This window comes from Schistocerca serialis, chromosome 6, assembly GCF_023864345.2.
Source record: "Schistocerca serialis cubense isolate TAMUIC-IGC-003099 chromosome 6, iqSchSeri2.2, whole genome shotgun sequence".
Lineage (NCBI taxonomy): Eukaryota > Metazoa > Arthropoda > Insecta > Orthoptera > Acrididae > Schistocerca > Schistocerca serialis.
This window is the reverse complement of record NC_064643.1, coordinates 306,375,691-306,398,486: the sequence shown is the minus strand read 5'-3', so window position 1 is coordinate 306,398,486 and position 22,796 is coordinate 306,375,691. Positions and strand designations below refer to the sequence as shown.

General features: G+C 44.9%; 1 protein-coding gene across 1 annotated transcript in view; it reads right to left on the bottom strand.

Moving 5' to 3' along the window:
* LOC126484835 (ankyrin repeat domain-containing protein 12-like) overlaps positions 1 to 22,796 on the bottom strand; it is a 108,315-nt gene that overhangs the window by 36,766 nt on the left and 48,753 nt on the right. Inside the window, exon 4 of the mRNA XM_050108429.1 lies at positions 9,923 to 11,195. Within this exon, the coding sequence (XP_049964386.1) occupies positions 9,923 to 11,195 (1,273 nt within the window). The remainder of the gene's footprint in view (positions 1 to 9,922; positions 11,196 to 22,796) is intronic.

Genomic DNA, 22,796 nt, shown 5'->3' with positions numbered 1-22,796 from the left:
ATCTGCCAGTGGAGAAGGACTGTAGAAAGGGAACTGCAGTTATGGTGGCACAGGTGGTAATGTAAGAAAACCTCATCTACAAAGCCAAACAGAGGGGACAAAGGTGACAGTAGAGCTGGGCTACTGACAATTGGTTCTTCAGAGACCACAAAACAGCAACTTGTCTATCAAGTAGTGAGAAAAAGTGAAAGGCTCACCACAAAGTGATAGGTATCACAAAGATTGTTTAGTAGCAACTATTGTAGAAGATTGGAGGAAGAGACTTTAAGAATAATAGCCATGGACAGTACTACAGTGCGTACGGGTACAGTCTTTGAGAAGACAGATCAAGATCAGAAAGCAGACAGTCAATCAGAATTCCATACAAAATGAAATGTTATTCCTTCACAAAGGGCATTGTGGTTTGAAATTTGTAAGTAGTGGAAAGGGGGAGATGATAGTAAGGAGTGGAATGGAGCTCTCTGATTATTATGCCCATCTCAAGATATGTGAGTGTCCTGCCTAGAGATGAACAAACTTTGCAAATGGTAAGTGCTGGCATCATTTTCACACACACTGTTATCACCCCCAATGCGGTATGGAGAGGAAACCATTCACTGACATCTGTTCAAACCGAAACACTTACCACATGGTCTTTGGGGGCCTGTATGATTCCGACCGAATGCACAGTAACCTCAAAGATTTGGATCACGACCGTCATTGAAATCTGTTTTTTGGATGGCACATAGATGGGGACAAGTTGATATTAATTGATGTCCTGGCATGTGAAATTAATATCCATTACAATTCCGAAGTATTCTCACATTAAGCATGCCCTGGTTAGCTGTGAAGGGGCAAAGACGACTGGGTGATGTGTATCATCGATGAAGATACATTCCGAATCTGAGGACATAGGGGCTGTCTGGCACCTCTGGTCTCATCAGAGTAGTCTCCTCATGAGATTTCTTCTTGTTCTACTTTACTACTTTAGATAGTCAGCACTCATGTAACAGCTTATCTGTTGGTGAAGGTAAGAACTGAAGAGGGACAGGGAGCCTTATGACTCGCTGTTTGTGGGCCTTTCAGCCGCCGGATCGTGTCCTACTGCTGATGTGCAAATTTCCACGGAAAGTGTTCTCTAAAGGGAGCCCTGTAATCAGTAGGCCTTTGGAGAAAAACACAGATTCTCCAGTAGGGTGCAGCGAGTATAAGTCCTGAAAATAGTGCTGCAGGACCACAAGATAAGGGAAGGAGAGTGTGGTGGAGGGGCGGTACTTGTCTCTAACCCCCCCCCCCCCCCCATCCGAATGTTGCGGATACTCCAATGGATAATTGACATAGGGAGGACAGAAAAGGGAAGAATCTCACCACGGTTGCCGTTAACTCAATGACCTCTGAGAGCCAGAGGCCGACAGTGTGGAACAACATTCAGCCAAAGGCAGAAGATCCTGATCCTTAGGTTGTTTGGGGGCAGTTCCTGCCACCAGCGATCGGCCAGTTGATCGGTGGCCAGCGGTGTGCCTTGGTGACACGGAAGACAGCCGAGAACGGTTACCGCGGGTGGCACTGTACATGAGATTTGATGTTGCGGAGAAGGAGAGGAAATTCGTTTCTTATAAGCCTTCTTGGAAACAGGACATTGAGATGAGGGAGGAATCGATGGTTGTGAAGTTGGGTACATAAAAAATCGTTGCGAGTAGGCTCTTTTTTGGAAGTCCATGCATCTAATTTTGGGGCTTGTGATTTAGCAGAAGCCGATGAACGGTGAGCTGTAGAGCGAGCAGGTGATAGTGGGGAGGTTGAACGGATGATCTTTGCATTGGCCAATCTGACGACCATGACACTAAAGGTGAGATCGCAGGTCTGTGTGGCTACCTCCTTGGTAGGCCGAGGAGATGCAAGGACAGTGCTATATTTACCTGCTGGGGGCACAGTGGGCTTTCGACTGGCGAATAACTTATGAGCAACAAATGTAGACACCTTTTCCTTCACTTGGGTTTCCTGAATAATTCGTTCATCTTTGAAAATAGGGCAATCTCTAGAGGAAGCAGCATGGTCGTCATACAGTTGATGCAATGAGAGGGGAAGTGGACAATCACCCTCATTGGCATCCCTGCCACACGTAACGCATTTGGCCATATTGGAACATGACTGGCTGGTATGATTAAACCACCGACACCGATAGCGACACGTAGGATTGGGGATGTAAGGGTGAACTGAAATTATCTCATATCCTGCTTTAATGTTCAATGGAAGTTGAACTCTGTCAAACTTCAAGAAGAGAGTATGGGTTGGTACCAAGTCCTTACCAACCCTTTTCATTAGTCAATGTACAGCCGTTATGCCCTGGTCGGACAGGTAGTTTTGACTGTCCTCATCGGACAATCTGTCGATTGAGCATGTATAAATCACTCCGCATGATGAATTTAAAGTGTGGTGCGCTTCCACCCGGACAGGGAAAGTGTGTAGTAGTGTATTTCACAGCAATTTTTATGCCTGGAGGGCAATGACTCACTCTAAAAACAAGGTTTCTTAACCAGCAACAAGACATTACAGGACCTGCAATTGCATCGACACCTTTCTGAATAATGAAAGGGTTGACTGTGGAGAATCTTGACCTTCATCAGACTGAGAAACAACTAGGAACTGTGGCACTGATGGAAGAATTGTTCGTGGCCGAAACTTCTCTAACTTTCGCTTGTGAGCAGAAGTTGTAGAAGTAGAGGAAACCATTGTGAAAGTATCCCCTATGATTACTGGCGTCTCCGATGGTGTGCTCCTTCCTAGTGGGGGGTCCCTCTCTGAGAGCACTCCCGCCTTAGGTGATTGTTTACACCTCAGGTCACACCTCCTGAGAAAGGGACGGTGGGACCAATCTGCACATTCGGAAGGTACCAGCTCGGGTAATCACCCCTCCCTGGGCCTGGCCTTTACCAGGGGGTACGTACGTATCCTACCTGTCAACCCGGGGCAGGGAATTGTGTGTTACCCCGTCACTGGCTACGTGGAGGTCGGCCTTCAGACGTGCACAGATGGGAAAGAAGAGTGGTCTCAAATGCTGCAGCGGAGAAGAGGGTAAAGAGAAGAGGCAAGGAAAAGAGAAGGTCAAAGGGAGGACAGAGACTTTCCAGCATAGAGAGCAAAGAAGAGAAACTATGTCTTACAGTTACAAGCATCCGTCTCCGGACGTAGGCACAAAACATACTCCCAAAGAGAAGGGGAAGGGGAAGGGAAGACGTGGGGGGAGGGAAGGATGGGGGACGGGGAAGGATGTGGAAAAGGAAAGGATAGGGCGCACTAGCTCAGGGTCCCGTGCTCATCACGCACGTATCCACAGAAGAGTTGTGGAACCCTGGGGATCTTTAACATCTGAAGCATCGCATTGAGTTAGCAACAACTGGGAGAACCTTAAGATGGGTATATTCTCGCATAGTTCTGCACTTCTATGGTGCCCATATTTTTCCATTCTTCACATAACTTCACAGTGTCCACCTCAATTATATCGGAGCCTGTAACCATGCCTTACTAAAGTTAAGAGTGGTATGCAACTCAGCCTCAACTGGATTGTCACCTAATGCTTGTATCCCAGAAGCTTCGATACTTTGTTTGAATTAGCAGTTTCCACTAGAAGTGTTCACGAGAAGTGTTCCATTATGAAATCGTTTAACACTTTTCAGGGCCCCAGCAATACCTCCAAATGCCTTGCGAATACAGAAAGGGGAGATCTTCTCAACCATTTCTCCCGTTCTCTCGACAACAATGAAAGTGCTTTGCACATTAATGTCCTGTTACTACAATTCTGAGACTTCTTTTTGGGAGGACTGACCAACTGAGCTCTCTTTGAAGAGTGGGTGTACGTTCTACTTGGCGGTATACCCACCCCATCAGGAGTAGTGGTTTGATGAGACTGTTCCATAGGGATCCCACAAGACACTACAGAAACAACCATGGACACAGGCAGAGCCCTGCATGCCTGAGCAAGCCCTATACAACTGAAGGGAAGGGGGGGGGGGGTGGCAGGTGCCCCAGAGGTTGCTCACTAAAGACTGTTTTACATCAACAGCCATTCACCTCATCAGCATGTAGCACACCTTGAGGTTGAGGTTTTTTTTTTTTTTTTGTTTTTGTTTGTTTAAATAGAGGTGTGTACATTTCTTGTAGTCCAGGTGGTGAAGCCAAGGCCCCCATTCTCTGAAACGCACAACATTCCACTGCTGTGCCACGCAGTCATCGTCTAAGCATGCCCAGAGCTTACGGTAACAGAGGATTGGTGGCGCTTACCAGTCCCCAGCTCAGGAACCTGGGGTCACCAAGCCTGTATACAGCAACCAAATGCTGAGTCCTTGGAGGGACTTGTAATTTATAAGGAGAGCTCAAAAAGCTTCCATCTGAAGACAATAAAGTCCAGAATCTGGGTGTCAATAAGCCAGTCTACCGGGGTTTGTCCTTCTGCAACCGTGAAAAGAATGACAGCACATTAGTCCTGACTGGATGCCATATTTAACATTTTCACATTTACCACCCCCCAATGTGCAATGGCCACATCCTCATGAGAATTCTCTTCTGGTTCCATCAGTAGAACAGAGGGTATAGCATGTAGGGCTCTCCAAATCTGCCATTCCTTGTAGTCATTCTTCAGGAACACAACTCTCAGATGTTCAAGTTTTCTGTCAATACTTTGTTGTCAGACAGTGTGTGAACCCTACGTATTAATGTTTTGAGCATGCCGTTCCTCTGAAATGGGTGGTGGTCCCTGTCTGCAAGTAAGTATAGGTCAGCATGCATCATCATCTGGCACAAATGATCTGTCCACTCTTTTAAGAACGACACCCAGAGGGGGGACCACTCCACCCACTTCAAATTCCACGGTGAAATTGATTTCTGGTGTATGGAACTGAGATGTATAAGGAAGTCATTCAGCATGTGGCCACATGATTGTGTGATCTACAAGGTGCACAACTTTGCTTCTGCCGTTTGCCGGTAAGTGGCGCCACGGTAAATAGCAGTAGAAAGAAACAGTTTGCAGACGTCATGCAGTTAGCTTGGACCTTGGTCAACATAACCTTATTCAAACATTAGTCGATCGTGTTGCATATCAGTTATTCTTGATTGAAAACGTCAGTTTACGAGCCTAATTCTCGCCATTTGCGGGAGGTGTTACTGTTTTGTTTCAATATGAAGAAAACAGCAGCCAAGTCTCATCAAATGCTCTCAAGTACGTATGGTAAGGACACTATTAGTGAAAGAACATGTCACGAGTGGTTGCAACACTTGAAGAACGGTGATTTTAACGTCATACACTGGCATAATGGTGGAAGAGAGAATGTTTTTGAAGATGCAGAATTGCAGACATTGCTGAGTGAAGACTCGTGTCAAACTCAAGAAGAATTGGCACGATTGGTGGGAGTGACACAACAAGACATTTCAACACATCTCAAAGCTATGGGCATGGTTCAGGAAGAAGGAACTTGGGTCCCGTGTGAGCTGAAACCAAGAGACGTTGAAAGGTATTTGCGTGTTTGTGGACAGTTACTTCAGAAGCAAAAACGGAAGAGATTTCTGCATCGCATTGAGACCGGGGATGAAAAATGGGTTCATTACAATAACCCTAAAACACAAAAAAATCATGGGGATATCCCAGCCATGCTTCCACGTCAACATCGTGTACTATAAGGTGTTAAAACGAAGTGAAACAATCACAGGTGCTTGTTATCGAACGCAATTAATGTGTTTGACTAGGGCATTAAAACACAAATGGCCGCAATACAGCGAGAGGCACGATAAAGTGATTTTGCAGCACGACAATACTCGACCCAATGTTGCAAAAGAGCTCAAAATGTACTTGGAAACATTAAAATGGTAAGTCCTACCCTACCTGCCATATTCTCCAGACATTGCTCTCTCTAAATATCACCTGTTTAGATCAATGGCGCATGGCCTGGCTGACCAACACTTCCAATCTCATGAAGAAGCCACAAATTGGATCGATTCATGGATCGCTTCAAAAGATGAACAATTTTTTCGACGCAGGATTTGTACACTGCCTGAAAGATGGGAGAAAGTAGTGGCCAAAAATGGAAAATACTTCGAATGATACATGTGTAACCAATTTGTTTCACTAAAGCCTCAAATGTTGGGGGAAAATGGTGGAAGCAAAGTTGTACACCTTGTACGTAGTGGAAGAAATAGATGTATTTCCATTGGACTAATTCAAGGGCTTCTCCTCAAAATATTCCATATATATACTGGTGACAACTGGTGAATCTCAAAACTTAACTAAAAAGGTTGGCCATCTGTAAATTTCTTGCCGATAAGTTCTAACGATTCTTGTTAAGGCTCTCTGGTAAAAAGAGAGAATGTCAAAACTCACAAGGATGTCAGTATCTATAAGATTACAGTTGTTAAGGTGTCCCACAAAATCTACATAGCTGCAAATGTGATGCGAACACTTCCAGACGCAAGGACTAAGCAAATCCTTTAGGAACTTTAGTATTTCAGAGCACTAATGTTGCTGATAGTGAGGCATAAAACCCTATCATTGTGAATCTTCAGCAACCCATAAAGTCTAGGTGAAACTGATGTTCTCTGTCTTACCTTTTTAACAACCTCATCTGGCAAGCCATATTCTTTGAGAAGCACAATGTCTTCCTCTCAACCTTCTTAGTGGGGTCAGGGTCGACCTTTCAGTATGAACTATCTTCTAGCAGGCCCCAGATTTTCTCAATGTAGCCCTGGTGAGCTAGAGCCACAGTTTACCAGATGATAAGGGCAACACAACACCAGGATCTTCTCTTAATTTTGTTACAGCTGCCCTCTCCTTGCTAAAGATATTCAGTTTCATAGCTTTTGTCTGTCTGAGAGCATAACAAACTGAATGACTTCCTTATACACAGAAATTCCACATACTGCAACATCAATTTTGTCACAGAAGTCTAAGTGGATGAAGTGTTCCCCTTTCTGTATGTCATCGTTAAAAGAAGTGTGGATAGCACTTTTAGCCAGAGTGTAGCAGAAGCAGATGCACACCAACCTAAAATGCGGACAGCTGCCACCATCTGGCTCAGAGGAATAGTGTGCTCAAGACGTAGGTACATAAAGCTCGCATCCTGTAAGTATCAATAAAACACTTCTACATCTGAGAGCCTGTGTTCCAGAAAAATGGCTAAAAGCAGTGCAAATTTGGAGAGCTCCACATCCTGTACCCTCTGTACAACCGGCAGAACCAGAGCAGGATTCTCACGAGGACACAGCCATTGCATTTACTCCTTCTTGTGGCACATTGTCCAGGAAGATAGGACAAATTCACCAGAAACACCAAGTGAAGATGGTCTCCCGTCCAACAGCGAAAACATGGGCATTGCTTGGTAGTGTGACGACAACCTTGCACTATGGAAACCAGAGCCTACCAGATACCCTGCCAATGTAGTAAGACATACATATGTTACATGGTGCGTAACGTCAAAGATCATTGCCAGGAACACCAGCAGCACACACTACTGCAGCAGCCTAACAAGATGGCAGTCCCCGAACATGGCCTGATGGAATTACATGGAATGGGTTATGACCATGTTCAACTTCTGGGACAGTTGTCTTTGAGAAATCTATTGTGATCCTATTAAGAGAACTGCCGATAAATTGCAAAAATGGGTACATACTGGGAACACATTATGAAAATGTGTCAAGAGGTGAAAATGAGAAGACATTAAACAGACAATGGGGGCAGGTGGAGGAACAGTAGAAGTGCTGGCAGCACACACATCTGGTCACAAACCTAGGGCAGAGAGCACACACATCTGGTCACAAACCTAGGGCAGAGAGCACACACATCTGGTCACAAACCTAGGGCAGAGAGCACACACATCTGGTCACAAACCTAGGGCAGAGCACTGTGTTGGCAGAAGGAGTGTGGGCAGGGATGCAGGGTGCAGATGGCCAATAGAGCAGCCGATCAGAAGGAGCTGACAGGAGACAAAACTGCAGTGCTGGCCCCACCATCAGTTAGTAACATATTGCACATACATAGGAAAAAGTCCACTACTAAGCAACTACACTACTGATAAATTGCTGGTAACAAGTAACTACTATTAAATATCTAGGAATTTCTATCCAGAGCAACTGTATGTGGAATGACCACATAAAACTAGTAGTAGGAAACGCACATGCCAGACGGATTAATAGGAAGAAATCTAAACTTTAAAAAAATGGGTTGCAAGGCATTTGTTCAACCAATTCTCAAATATTTTTCATCAGTCTGGGACCCTTACCTGGCAGGACTGATAGGGGGGGTAGGGAGGGGGAGAGGGAGAGGGAGGGAGAGGGAGAGAGAGGGAGGGAGAGAGAGAGGGAGAGGGAGGGAGAGGGAGAGAGAGGGAGAGGGAGGGAGAGGGAGAGAGAGGGAGAGGGAGGGAGAGGGAGAGAGAGAGAGAGAGGGAGAGAGAGAGAGAGAGAGAGAGAGAGAGAAGATCCAGTGATAAGTGGCGCATTTGGTTCTGGTATCATTTAGTCTGTGCAAGAGCATTGCAGACGAGCTCAAAAATCTCTAGTAGCAGACACTGCCACAGGTGACATGCCTTACGGATAGGTTCGTTTTTGAAATTTCAAGATACGTTACAGGAAGTCAGACAACATATTAATTACTCCCACAAAAGTCACACAAAATAACCACAGCAAGAAAATTCAAGAAATTATAGCTCTATCAGAGGCTCATTGATAATCATTCTTCTTTTGTGAATGAAAAAGGCAAGGGGGACCAATTAGTGGTACCACAAGTACCCTCCGCCACACACTGTCAGCGCCTTGTGGAGTATTTATGTAAATGTAGAAAAAGTGAGAAAAGCCTCACTATGTCGTAAGAATAAACAAGTGTGCCAATAATGAATCTGTCCTACAAACCAAGTCTGAGTGAACATGTAGTAAGAGTAGCAGTGCAGGGAAGAGAAAAAAAAAAAGAGGCTCTGGACTCTGCTCACCACACCCATGCCCACAAAAGAGGTGAGAGACCCCTGGCAAGGCTTCACTTAACCCAACAGCATCAAATAAGGAACTGTTCTCGCAAGATGTAGCTAGGGCATTTAAATCTTAGAACAATGCTCAGCTAGGAATGCATTGAGTTCAATTTCTAGCTAATAGTTTGCTCATAAATGTATGCCAAAACGAAGCAAGTTCTGTGTGTCACATGGTCACTGATCTCCAGAAGCAAACATGCGGAAATGCATAGTTCACGGTGATGAGGTTTCACAGCAACTGATAAGAGCGTTCACAGCTACTCGAGTAATCTGTTCACAGGCAACCTTCAGTGGAGTACCACCACCATGAGACTTCATTCAAAACCACGGGCTGATTTCCCAAAGGACACACCCCCAACAGAGAACAGAAACCATGTCGCAAAAATGTGTCTTATGCACCACTCAAGAGGAAAAAGAAGTGAATGAGAATGCCAATGAGTTAAAAGTTAGGTGCTGCTCTACATTTAGATGGTACAAATGGCTCTAAGCACTATGGGACTTGACATCTGAGGTCAGCAGTTCCCTATACTTAGAACTACTTAAACCTAACTAACCTAAGGATATCACACACATCCATGCCCGAGGCAGGATTCGAACCTGCGACCGTAGCAGCAGCGCGGTTCCAGACTGAAGTGCCTAGAACCATCCACCACAGCAGCCGGCTACATTTAAATGACTTTTGAGGTCTGCCATACCCAAAAATCATACTGGCTGATACACACAGAGATCATACTAGCAGATATGTATTAAATCTGATGTCACAGCAACCAGTAGGGTATTTAAATATGACTTCATTGAGTTAAAGAGAGAATAGGTGATGATATGGAAAAAATATTTTTGAAAAACAAAGAGATAGTTAATTGCAAGTACCGTATTCCACACTATGTTTTTCTAGACAGAATGTCATTTTAACTGTACAATTTCTCTGTTTCACTTACCTGCACTTTTCAGTTAAGATTCTACGTTCTTTAAGGACTATTCCATTTTCTTCATCTGTATATCTATATTCTTCAGTTATACTGAAATATGATCCACTGCTGGATGATGAGTCTGAACTGCACGTACGGAAGTTAACATAATCAGAGGTCTTTGTTGATCGACCAGAATCACTTGTTCCTTCTAGGCAGATATGCAAATCTGATTTTGGAGAAGTATCTTCACTTAGAATCTTTTGTAAGGATTGAACACTTTTCTCCAATACCACTCCTGCTATCAAGTCACTACCTGCATTGGTAGTTGCAGCCAATTCTGGTTTCTGATTTTTATTTACTTTTAGCTGTCCCTCATAAGATGCATCCCTTTCATAAGAAAGGTGTTTTTTCTTTGGAGTACTTTGAAACATCCAGCAGACAATACTGCCTTCATCATACTTTCCAGGTGTACAATTCATATCGTTGTGAGTATCTTTATCCAAGAAACCATTGTTAAGTTCTGAATGAGAAAGCTCTGAACGTGAACACGTCCTTAAACTAAGGTTTCTCCTGGATGAAGAATGCGATGAATCTAAAGTCTCAATGCCATCACAGCTACTATCCACTGATAACTTTTCCAATGAGCATGTTACAGAGTGCAGCATATTTTCAGTGATGTGCTTCACAGCTTCATTTGTATTATTTTCTTGCTGATCAACAGTCATACAAGAACTGTTGAAGTCACAGTGTGTACTATTACTGCCCAAGTTCCTGCCAAAACGTGGCAAAAGTTTTCTTCTCGATTTCGCTGAATTGCCCGATGTAAATGATTTTGTTGAAAATACTGATGAAGACTGCTTGTATTCAAATGATACACATTTTTCAGTAGCAGATTTTTGGATGCTCGCCTCTGAGCATATTGAAGACATATCAGAATTTTGATCTGATGATATAACTTTACATTCACTTGAATAGTTGTTCTTATCTGAAGTTTCACTACTACTTAATGTTATACATTCTATGACTCTGCTTGCATCTTTAGTAGAAATACTGGAATCTGAGAAGAACAAATTGCTGCATCCTGAGGAATGTACACCACTCTTTGGCATTTGTATATGCTTTTTACTTTTTTCATTGGAAGACTGCTTCAAATTGTCAACTAGATTATTACCCACATATAGATCTGAATAACGACCAGAAAAAAGTGAAACGGAATCCTTTAATGTCGACCGACTTTCAGGAACAGTGGAGCTAACGCCACATTCCAAAAGGATATCACCATTGGAGAGGATAACTTTTTCTGAAAAAGACAAGAAAACATCATATCATAAAAGACAGCAGGTGTATCAATAGCACACGAAGTGTATGAAATAACATTACTACTTGCTGTATCTTCCCCACTCAATAACACACACAAACACAGTGCAGTGTTAACTCTTAATAACTTCATTCTATGAGCATATAAAACTCCAAATTTTTCTTAATCAGCATACTTATGAAACTGAAGCACATTAGTATCACTCTTTATACATTTAAATAAAAGTGCAGAAAAGTAACCACTCATAAAACTGATGTGTGGCATACCAAATAACACGACAAGACACATCACCAAGGCTCATGATTTTTCATTCTAGCTCACACAATTGAACATACATTGATTGCAAGTAGAGGCATTTGAGGTCAATGTGACTGTGTGAATGAGAATACAATAGATCACAGGAACTGAAAAGCTAATGACATCTCTGCACTGACAGTCTCTTATGAAACTCTTATCAGTCACGTACAGGTGAGTGGTAAGTCCTACTAAACCATTTATCATCATCATCATCATCATCATCATCATCATCATCATCATCAATCGATGTCACCAAGATAGCAGTACAAGACTATAATCCAAACATTCACATGATAAAAAAATCTACTCACCAAGCGGTGGCAGAACACACACATACACAAAATATTATGATTAGGCAAGGTTTAGGAGCCAGTGGGTCCTCCTCCAGGCAGAAGGGTAGAAGGGGAAGGAAGAGGGGTGAAGGAAAAGGACTGGAGAGGTCTAAGGAAACGGGTAAATTTCAGGAAAGTCACACAGAACCACAGATCAGGGGGAGACTTACCTGAAGGGATGAGAAGGAACGACTGATTGTTGGGGATTGCACCGAACGAGATTTGAAAACCTGATATTTAAAGATGGAAGACAGGGTAATATGCAAGAGATTACTACTAAAACATCACACACGAGTTAATAAGAGAGAAAAGCTAAGTGCATTGTATGTAACAGAGGAAGGAGGGGGACGATGAAAAATAGACAGGTAAAAAATGAACTACGTAGAAAACTAAAATGGAGTGAAGAAGTAGTTACTGTGAAGAAATGCCAAGGCGGAAGAAATTAACATAATTAAGGTAGGTGGGTGGCGAGAAACAAGGACTTGTTGTAATGCTAGTTTCCACGTGTGGGTTTCTGAGAAAAATGGTGTCTGGAGGAAGAATTCAGATGGCATGTGTGGTGATGGTTGGTTCAAAAGAGGAGGGGAAGGGGAGAGAAGGGGAGGGAAGGGGGGGGGGGGTTGGAAGGGACCAAACTGCAAGGTCATCGGTCCCTTGTTCCCAGTAAAATAATTACACAAGGGACAGAAGAGAAGAATGGAGACGTTAGCAGAATAACAGGAGACAGGAAGAAGCAGAAAAACGACAGAACAACCAACACTGCTACAGACAAAACAGGAAAAGAAAACCACAGAGAGAAGCAAGAAACAGGTCGAAGGGATAAAAACAAGAAGCAGATGACCGTAGCTGACCAACCACGACAATAAAAAGGAAAAGCTAGCTACTCTATGACACATTAAAACATCCACCCTAAAAGCATTAGAGTGGAGAACACAAAAGATACAAAGGACATGCGCTAAAACTTACGTAGAATGATAAAACCCACCGTCATGCATAAAACTTAAAACTACATTAGCTGATGAAGTACTGTCAGCTAAAATTAATGGCAACAAGTCCAGTAACTGAAGAGTCCGTCACAGGGCAGCCAAAGAAGGACAGCTCGCCAAGATATAGGCCTCTGTCAGCCGGGCACAGGAGGTAGCCGAGTGTAACCCAAGTGTGGCCAATGCGGAGCCGTCAGAGAACCACAGAGTCCCTGCGAGAGGCCTGCATGGAAGACCTTCGAAGTCTCCTTAATGTCACGCAGTTTGTTGTGCGTGCTGAGGTTATGCCATTTCGTCTCCCAAAGCCACAAAACCTTGTGGCTTAGTACTGAATGCAGGTCAGTTGTAGAGAAGCCAATCTCCATACGCAGTTCCCGCGTAGCCTGGTTTGCCAGCCTGTCGGCAAGTTTGTTGTGTGAAATTCAGACGTGACGTGGGGTCTAGACAAACACCACTGAACGACTGGACCATTTGAGGGCATAGATGGCAACCCAGTTCTAAGCAAAGAAGGGAAAGCAGAAAGGTGGAAGGAGTATATAGAGGGTCTATACAAGGGCGATGTACTTGAGGACAATATTATGGAAATGGAAGAGGATGTAGATGAAGATGAAATGGGAGATACGATACTGCGTGAAGAGTTTGACAGAGCACTGAAAGACCTGAGTCGAAACAAGGCCCCAGGAGTAGACAACATTCCATTAGAACTACTGACGGCCTTGGGAGAGCCAGTCCTGACAAAACTCTACCATCTGCTGAGCAAGATGTATGAGACACGTGAAATACCCTCAGACTTCAAGAAGAATATAATAATTCCAATCCAAGAGAAAGCAGGTGTTGACAGATGTGAAAATTACCGAACTATCAGTTTAATAAGTCACAGCTGCAAAATACTAACGCGAATGGAAAAACTGGTAGAAGCGGACCTCGGGGAAGATCAGTTTGGATTCCGTAGAAATGTTGGAACACGTGAGGCAATACTAACCTTACGACTTATCTTAGAAGAAAGATTAAGAAAAGGCAAACCTACGTTTCTAGCATTTGTAGACTTAGAGAAAGCTTTTGACAATGTTGACTGGAATACTCTCTTTCACATTCTAAAGGTGGCAGGGGTAAAATACAGGGAGCGAAAGGCTACTTACAATTTGTACAGAAACCAGATGGCAGTTATAAGAGTCGAGGGGCATGAAAGGGAAGCAGTGGTTGGGAAGGGAGTGAGACAGGGTTGTAGTCTCTCCCCGATGTTATTCAATCTATATATTGAGCAAGCAGTAAAGGAAACAAAAGAAAAGTTCGGAGTAGGTATTAAAATTCATGGAGAAGAAGTAAAAACTTTGAGGTTCGCCGATGACATTGTAATTCTGTCAGAGACAGCAAAGGACTTGGAAGAGCAGTTGAACGGAATGAAAAGGGTCTTGAAAGGAGGATATAAGATGAACATCAACAAAAGAAAAATGAGGATAATGGAATGCAGTCAAATTAAATCGGGTGATGCTGAGGGAATTAGATTAGGAAATGAGACACTTAAAGTAGTAAATGAGTTTTGCTATTTAGGGAGTAAAATAACTGATGATGGTCGAAGTAGAGAGGATATAAAATGTAGACTGGCAATGGCAAGGAAATCGTTTCTGAAGAAGAGAAATTTGTTAACATCGAGTATAGATTTAAGTGTCAGGAAGTCGTTTCTGAAAGTATTTGTATGGAGTGTAGCCAGGTATGGAAGTGAAACATTGACGATAACTAGTATGGACAAGAAGAGAATAGAAGCTTTCGAAATGTGGTGCTACAGAAGAATGCTGAGGATAAGGTGGGTAGATCACATAACTAATGAGGAGGTATTGAATAGGATTGGCGAGAAGAGAAGTTTGTGGCACAACTTGACTAGAAGAAGGGATCGGTTGGTAGGACATGTTTTGAGGCATCAAGGGATCACAAATTTAGCATTGGAGGGCAGCGTGGAGGGTAAAAATCATCGAGGGAGACCAAGAGATGAATACACTAAGCAGATTCAGAAGGATGTAGGTTGCAGTAGGTACTGGGAGATGAAGAAGCTTGCACAGGATAGAGTAGCATGGAGAGCTGCATCAAACCAGTCTCAGGACTGAAGACCACAACAACAACAGATGGTCTCCTTGATGGTCGATACCAAAGGGCAGCGAGGGTAGCATTGGTTGATAGCTTGTAGGCTGCTGAAGGAGTCAGTACACTGAAGAAACAACTCCCCACGGCATGAAGGTATGTGCTCAAGAGCACGAGATATAGCCACCAGCTCAGCAGTGAAAACACAGTAGCCATCGGGCAAGAAATGCTGTTCAAAATGTCTTCCATGGACATATGCGAAGCAGACGTATGCACCAACCATTGAGCCATTTGTGTAAACCACTTTGTTGCCTTGGTACATGTCAAGAATCAAGAGAAAGTGGCAGCAGAGCGCCGCAGGGTTAACCGAGTCCTTAGGGCCGTGTGAAAGATCCAGGCAAAGTCGCAGCCTAGGTGTAGACCATGGAGGTGTACGTGAATGGACCTCAAGTATAGATGGCAAAGGCAAAGACTCCAGTTTCAAAAGAAGGGATTGGACACAAACTCCAATTGGAAGCCCTGACTTGGGCCGCCAATGCGGGAGATGAACCACCGTGCGTGGGAAAAGGAGATGGTGATTCAAATGTGCAGGAGAACTACAAACTTTTGAAACTTAACTGGCCAGCAGTTATGCATGCCTAACCTGCAAGGGAGGGACTCCGGCCTCCATAAAGATGCTGGTCACTGGACCGTCCTAAAAGTTACTGTCGCTGGGCAAACATCACAGTGATGCCCTGGGTCGAGTAAATGCAACACTGAGTGCGCCAACGAGCCATAAACCAGACCCCCATAGTCAAGGCAGGATTGAACAAGGGCTCTGTAGAGCTGCAGCAGCGTAGAGCGATCTGCACCCCATTTGGTGTTGCTCAGGCAGCGGAGGGCATTGAGGTGCTGCCAGCACTTCCGCTTAAGCTGACTAAGGTGAGGAAGCCACGTCAATCAGGGGTCTAAAACAAGTCCTAAGAATCAATATGTCTCCAATACAGTGAGTGGATCATCATGAAGGCAAAGTTCTGGTTCCGGATGAACAGTACAATGCCAACAGAAGTGCATGACACACAACTTCGCGGATGAAAACTGGAAGCCGTGGGCTAGAGTCCATGACTGCAGCCTTGTGGATGGCTCCCTGTACGTGCCCCTCAGCAACACGAGTACTGGTGGAGCAGTATGAAATGCAGAAGTCATCTGCATACAGAGAGAGAGAGAGAGAGAGAGAGAGAGAGAGAGAGAGAGAGAGAGAGAGAGAGAGAGAGAGACGGACGCCCCTACAGCTGCTGCTAGACCATTAATGGCCACTAAAAATAGAGGTACACTCAATACGGAGCCCTGTGGGACCCCATTCGTCTGGATATAGGGGAACTATGGGAGGCACCAACTTGGACACGGGAAGTACAAAGCAATAGGAAATTTTGGATAAAACCGGGCACGGGCCTTGGAGACCCCCACTTGTATAATATTGCAAGGATATGTTGTCGCCAGGTGGTGTCACACGCTTTTCGTAAATCATAAAAGACGGCAACCAGGTGTTGACGTCTGGTAAAGGCTGTTTGGATGGCAGATTCAAGGGACACAAGATTATCAGTGGTAGAGCGATACTGGCGGAAACTGTCCTGACATGGAGCTTGTAGGCCACGTGACTCCAGGACCCAACCCAACCGCCAACACCATACATTCCAGCAGCTTATAAAGAATGTTCAGGAGGGGGGGGGGGGGGGGGGCGCTGATGGGCTGATAGCTATCCCGATCAACAGGGTTTTTACTGGGTTTGAGCACCAGAATGATGATGTTCTCCCACCATTGTAATGGAAAGATGCCATCACACCAGATCCAGTTGAAGATCACTATGAGATGTCACTTGTAGTCAGATGAGATATGTTTAATCATCCGACTGAATCCAATCTGCCCCAGAAGCTGTGTCGGGGCAATGTGCGAGGGCACTGAGGAACTCCCACTCTGTGAATGGGGGGTTATAGGAATCACTATGGCGTGTAGTAAATGAGAGGACTTTCCCTTCCAGCCGCCATTTGAGAGTGCGAAAGAATGGGGGTAATTTTCCGACGCAGAGGCTCGAGCATAGTGCCCGGCAAAGTGCCCGGCAATCGCGTTTGCATCAGTAGATAACATGCCATTTATGTTAACAGCAGGAACACCTATTGGGGTCTGGTACCCAAAAACTCATTTGATCTTTGCCCAGACTTGGGAAGGTGACGTGTGGCACCCAGTGGTCGCCTTTTTATAAAATGCGAATGCGGGCATGGAGCCGTTTAAAGGCTATGAGGTACTCCAGGTAAGGGTGCCACTTATGCCACTGTACAGCTTGCCAACACTCCTTAATTGCCCCAGCGACTTCCAGCATCCACCAAGGGACTGTCTTTCGCTGGGGGCACCCTAAAGAGCGAGGGATAGCGTTTTCCGCCGCAGAAACAATCTTAGTTACCTGCTCAACCACCATACTGATGTTACCATGTGGGGGAGATTCAACGGTGATAACAGAGGTGAAAGTTTCCCAGTCCGCCTTGTTTAAAGCCATCTGGGCAGTTGTCCATGGGCCTGACGCCAGGGCAGTGACAGAACAATGGGAAAGTGGTCACTACCACACAGGTGGTTGTGTGCTCTCCAGTGGACAGATGGGAGAAGACCAGGACTGCAAGCCGAGAGATCAATGTATAAATATGTGCCATGTGCCACACTGAAATGTGTGGTGGGCCCAGTATTTAAGAGGCAGAGATCACATTGTCACACTAAATTTTCAATATCTCTGCCACGGCCAGTAAGAACTGTGCCACTCCACAAGGTGTTGTGGGCGTTAAAATCTCCCAAAAGTAGGATAGATATACGGAGTTGATCAATCAGTGCAGCCAATACATTCAGGGGTACTGCACCATCAGGAGAAAGATATACAATACATACAATTATTTGCTGTGTTGTCCTTATTCTGACAACAACAGCTTCAAGAGGGGTTTGAAGGGGCACAGTTTCACTAAAGACAGAGTTTAGGACATAAAAGTGAACTCTACCCGACACTATTATGGTACCTACTACTCCTGTAGTATCCCTAATAGCTGCGGAGGGGAGGGGTCCGCATTGCTGGGAGCCAGGTTTCCTGGAGGGCAATGCAGAGAGCAGGTGTAAAGCTTAACAGTTGGTGTAGCTCAGCCAGGTAGTGGAAAAAACCACCGCAATTCCACTGGAGGATGACGTCATCGTGAGACTGGGAAGGCATGGAACATTCAATGAGGCAGTTTACACCTCAGGGTCACCTGTTGCCACCAACTTTTTGTCTGAGCGGTCTATATCCATTGTGTCTCAAGGTCTGGTGAGATCTAGGTCGTCAGCGAACACCAGAATCTCCACCTCATCCGCAGATGCAGAGCATATAGGTAGCGGTGTTGTGGGTGCCACCGCAATTCCCTTGGTCTTAGTGACCTTCTTTTTGGATTTCTTTCACTGTTCCTTGGGTTTCCCTGGCTGGGAGGACTGATTCAGTCTCCGGGACTGAGAAGGAGCGTGAAGCCCTATGACCAGCTGCTTTTGGGCTCTTCAGCCAATGGTGGGTGTAATCTTTCCTACCAGCAGAAACCTGGGAAGGGAGTGACCCAAGGGACCCCTTTCTAGTGAGAGGAGAGAGGAGCTGAAGAAGACTTGCGCTTCTCCAGCTCAGAAGTGGGAACTGAACTCCCCGATGGTTGGCGGGGGCGGGGGGTGGGGATGTAGGTGGTGTGGGTGCAACAGGGAGGGAAGTGCCTGCCCGCCGCCCCCCCCCCCCCCCCCCCACCATCAAAGGGGCATGTGTAGACTTCTGGTTCTGAGAGGCAACAGGAATGTGAGGAACTGATGGGGTGGCAAATGTTGTAGCGGCAGTGTAAGGGGAGGTCATAGCCGCAGGAGGCAGGCGCTCAGATTTCCTCTTAGCCTCAGTGTAGGTCAGTCGGTCCAGGGTCTTATGCTGATTTTCCCCTCTTTCTGTAAAATCCTGCAATCTGGCGAGCAAGGTGAATGATGCTCTCTGCAGTTGACACAGATGGGAGGCAGGGCACACGGATTATTGGGATGTGATGGACGTCCACAATCTTGACATGTGACAATGGAAGTACAGCAGGAAGACTTATGACTGAACTTCCAGCACTTAAAGCTCCGCATCGGGGGAGGGATATATGGCTTGATGTTACAGTGCCTGGCCATCACCTTGACCTTCTCAGGCAATGCGTCACCGTCAAAGGCCACGATAAAGGCACCAGTGGCAACCTGATTATCCCTTGGACCCCAATGGATGCGCTGGACGAAATGAACACCTCGCCGCTCTAAATTGGTGCGCAGCTCATCGTCAGACTGCAAAAGAAGGTCCCTGTGGAATATAATACCCTGGACCATATTTAAACTCTTATGGAGTGTGATCGTAACAGAAACATCCCCCAACTCTTCACAAGCGAGTAATGCCTGTGACTGGGCAGAGGGTGTTGTTTTTATCAAGACTGACCCAGAGCACATTTTGGACAAGCCCTCCACCTCCCCAATCATGTCCTCCAAATGCTCCACAAAAAACCGATGCTTCATGGAAATGAAAAATTCCCCATCAACTCTCGTACATACGAGGCACCGAGGCGAATAAGCTTCACTGCCATCCTTAGCCTCGCATTCCTCCCATGGTGTGGCCAGGGAGGGGAATGATTTGTGGTCCTATTTCTTAGTATTGAAGTTAGACTTTGCCCGTTTAGAGACTGCTGGCAGCAGACAACCAGCACGGGATGATGTACTATGCTTCACGGCGTATCATCCGCCTTGATGCCACCCACTCCAAGCAGGGGCCCTCCCCAAGGGCACCATCCAGCCTCAGCAAGGGCCACCTGGCAGGATAGACACTGCCAGGTGCCCCAACGCCCCAGGGAGATGAACATCTACTCTGTGGCATACGTGCAGCACAGGCATCAGCAGAGCGATCCCTGTGTTGTCAGGGGGCTACAACCAACAGGGTAAATGGCAGCCCCACCACAACAGACTGGATACCGTGCTGGATATGAGGTGCTAAGAAGTCCACAGTCATTATCAGCACAGAAAGCAACACTGCACAGTGCAAGGTGGAAAATGCACCCGGGAAGATGCCCTCATTCAAGATATGGAGAATGAGGGGGACTAAAATGCAACGATGAGAAAGTGGGTTAAAGATCTCAATGCATGGCGGACACAATGCACCACGGAAAGCGCCCTTCCCCAATCAGCTTGCTCTTCGGAAAAATTTAGAAAGATGGAGTTGAAACCCGATCATCACATAAAGGCCGAAACGTTTGAGACTCCTTTTCGTTGCCTCTTACGACAGGCAGGAATACCTTGGGCCTATTCTAACCCCCGGACAAGCAGGAGGGGGAGGGGGAGGGGGGGGGGGGTCACCCTGTGTGGTGAAACAGGCGTGGAGATCACGACTGTCATGTTGTAGAACATGCTCTGCAACTGGACATTGGGTGTTGCCGGTATACAGCCTCTGCCTATTCCCCTTCATTGCAACTGGTAATTTGGCGGTTGCCATGCCGATGTAAAAGGTCGAACAGTGTTTACGTAACACTCGTTATATGATGTGTGTTGTTTCACAGGTGGCTCTCCCTTTGATAGTGTATATTTTGTCAGTTACAGGACTATAGCTCAATTCTTTTATCTTGGCGGCTCGCGCATGCCCGCCCAGACGCTGGAGATTGCTGCGTTGCCAGTTGCACACGACGCACGCGCCAATAGAAACAGCACCATAGTATAGCATAGTTCGCAAGCTTACGTGTAGGGGGGAGCGCGCAGTTCATGAAGTAAAGCCACCACGGCCGCATTAACCCTTTCGCTGCTACAAAGACGTGCTCCCTGCATTCCGCGCTGTGGGCGATTTTGTCACTGCACTGCTCGCCTGTGCAGACACATTGTGTTCCGACTGCTTTGACACTCTTTTATCATTCGATTCCACAAAAACTATTTGGCTCAAAAATTAGATTTTTACCTATCTTCTTGACTGATACCTTCCCCCCATAAATGACTTAATTTTGTTTCGATGTTCAACGCAGTTACTATGCAGCATTAAATATAGTAAACCTTTGCACGAAATTTTGAAGAGTTTGCAGAGGTAAAAGTCCATAGAGTATACTTTCCGTATGGTCGATTTTAGTTGCCACAATGTTGAGAATGATATGTGGATAAGATACCTATATATTTCATTTAATTTAAGTACCGCATAGGTGTCGTATGTAATATTGAGAATAATTCCACCTTTCGCGACTGTAACAAAAGTTTTACTTACACTGGGCACGTTTCGCTTTATTTTAAAGCACTTCAATCAATCAAAAGGAAGTAGACAAAACACATTAAACAAAACTGTGGACTTACAAAAACATTAGGACTTGAATATACCGTCTGTCAGTGAAGTGCTCAGAGCTATGTCAAATATAATTTTGTGTGTGGCACACACAAACAGCATTTATTTGCTAAAACACTGATGAGCCAACACAGACGTTGAATATTGTGCTACCGCAGCACAAAACTACGAAAGGTGACTTGGCAATGGAGGACACAAAATACAGTCCTCTTATGATGCTTCAAAAGAGAGAAACGTGTCTGGTCTAAATAAGTCGCTTATTACAGTTGCAGAAGAGGGATATATTTCAATACCATTGGTAAAACTGCGACTGTGGAACAAAAACAAGAAATAGAACATGAATACCATTGTGTCTGTGCCATACCTTTCTCCGATGGAAGTGCTTTAAAATAAAGCCAAACTTTTATTACAGTCGCGAAAGACTGAATATTTCTCAATATCACATACGACACCTATGTGGCACTTAAATTAAATGAGATATTCTTATACAGTAAATTCCATATGAAATTTAGGTATCTTGTCCACATTTCATTCTCAACATTGTGGCAACTAAAATCGACCATACGGAAAGTATACGCTATGGACTTTTACCTCTGCAAACTCTTCAAAATTTCGTGCAATGGTTTACTACATTTAATGCTGCACATCAAAACAAAATTAAGTCATTTATGGGGGGAAGGTATCAGGCAAGAAGACGTGTAAAAAATCAAATTTTTTGGCCAATAGTTTTTGTGAAATCGAATGATAAGTGTGTCAAAGCAGTGGGAACACCATGTGTCTGCACAGGCGAGAAGTGCAGTGACGACAAAATCGTGGACAGCGCGGAATGCGGGGAGCACGTGTCTGCAGCAGCGAAAAAGTTAATGAAGAGGCAAAGCACTAGAAATTTCATTCAAACGAATAAAATTCGTGAAGTAAGGCACTCCAATATTGTTTTTAAATAAAGAAAATATTAAGCACCACACAAGGTTTGAACTCATAACCTTTCACTTGGCAGCCCAACACCTTAACCGTTCCGCTACCTCAGCTCATCGAACAGTGTAACTCCATAAGGACTCTAACACCTCACGCATCTACTTATAAACACTGTTGGTATGACTATGAATTACTCACGCTTCGTCGAAGTACAATAGGAAATATACAATTACCGCTGTTCTTTATTGCCAAAAAGCAATTCGTGAGATTGAAACAAACACCTTTCCTTGCTATCGCCTGAATTAGGAGTCTTATTGCTTGTTTGGTTTAATTAATTAATAGAATATGAAGCAATTGGTATAAAGAATGCTTTTTCCAAACTTTCTGTAAAAGAAAGTCTGCTATCAAGACATTGCTTTTGTTCTATTACTTTATTTATGACTGAACGTTTCTAAAACTGAAGACACTCGTCCGTGCTCTGCACTGCTGTCGAGATCTGGCAACGTCGTTCTCTGTTCATTGGCTGACTGTGTTTTGTGACGTCAGATGCGCAGAACGAACCTAAACTCGGCCGCCAGGATATATGACGCGCACTTTAGTACAGGTGGTGGTATGGTAGGAGGGTGCATAGAGC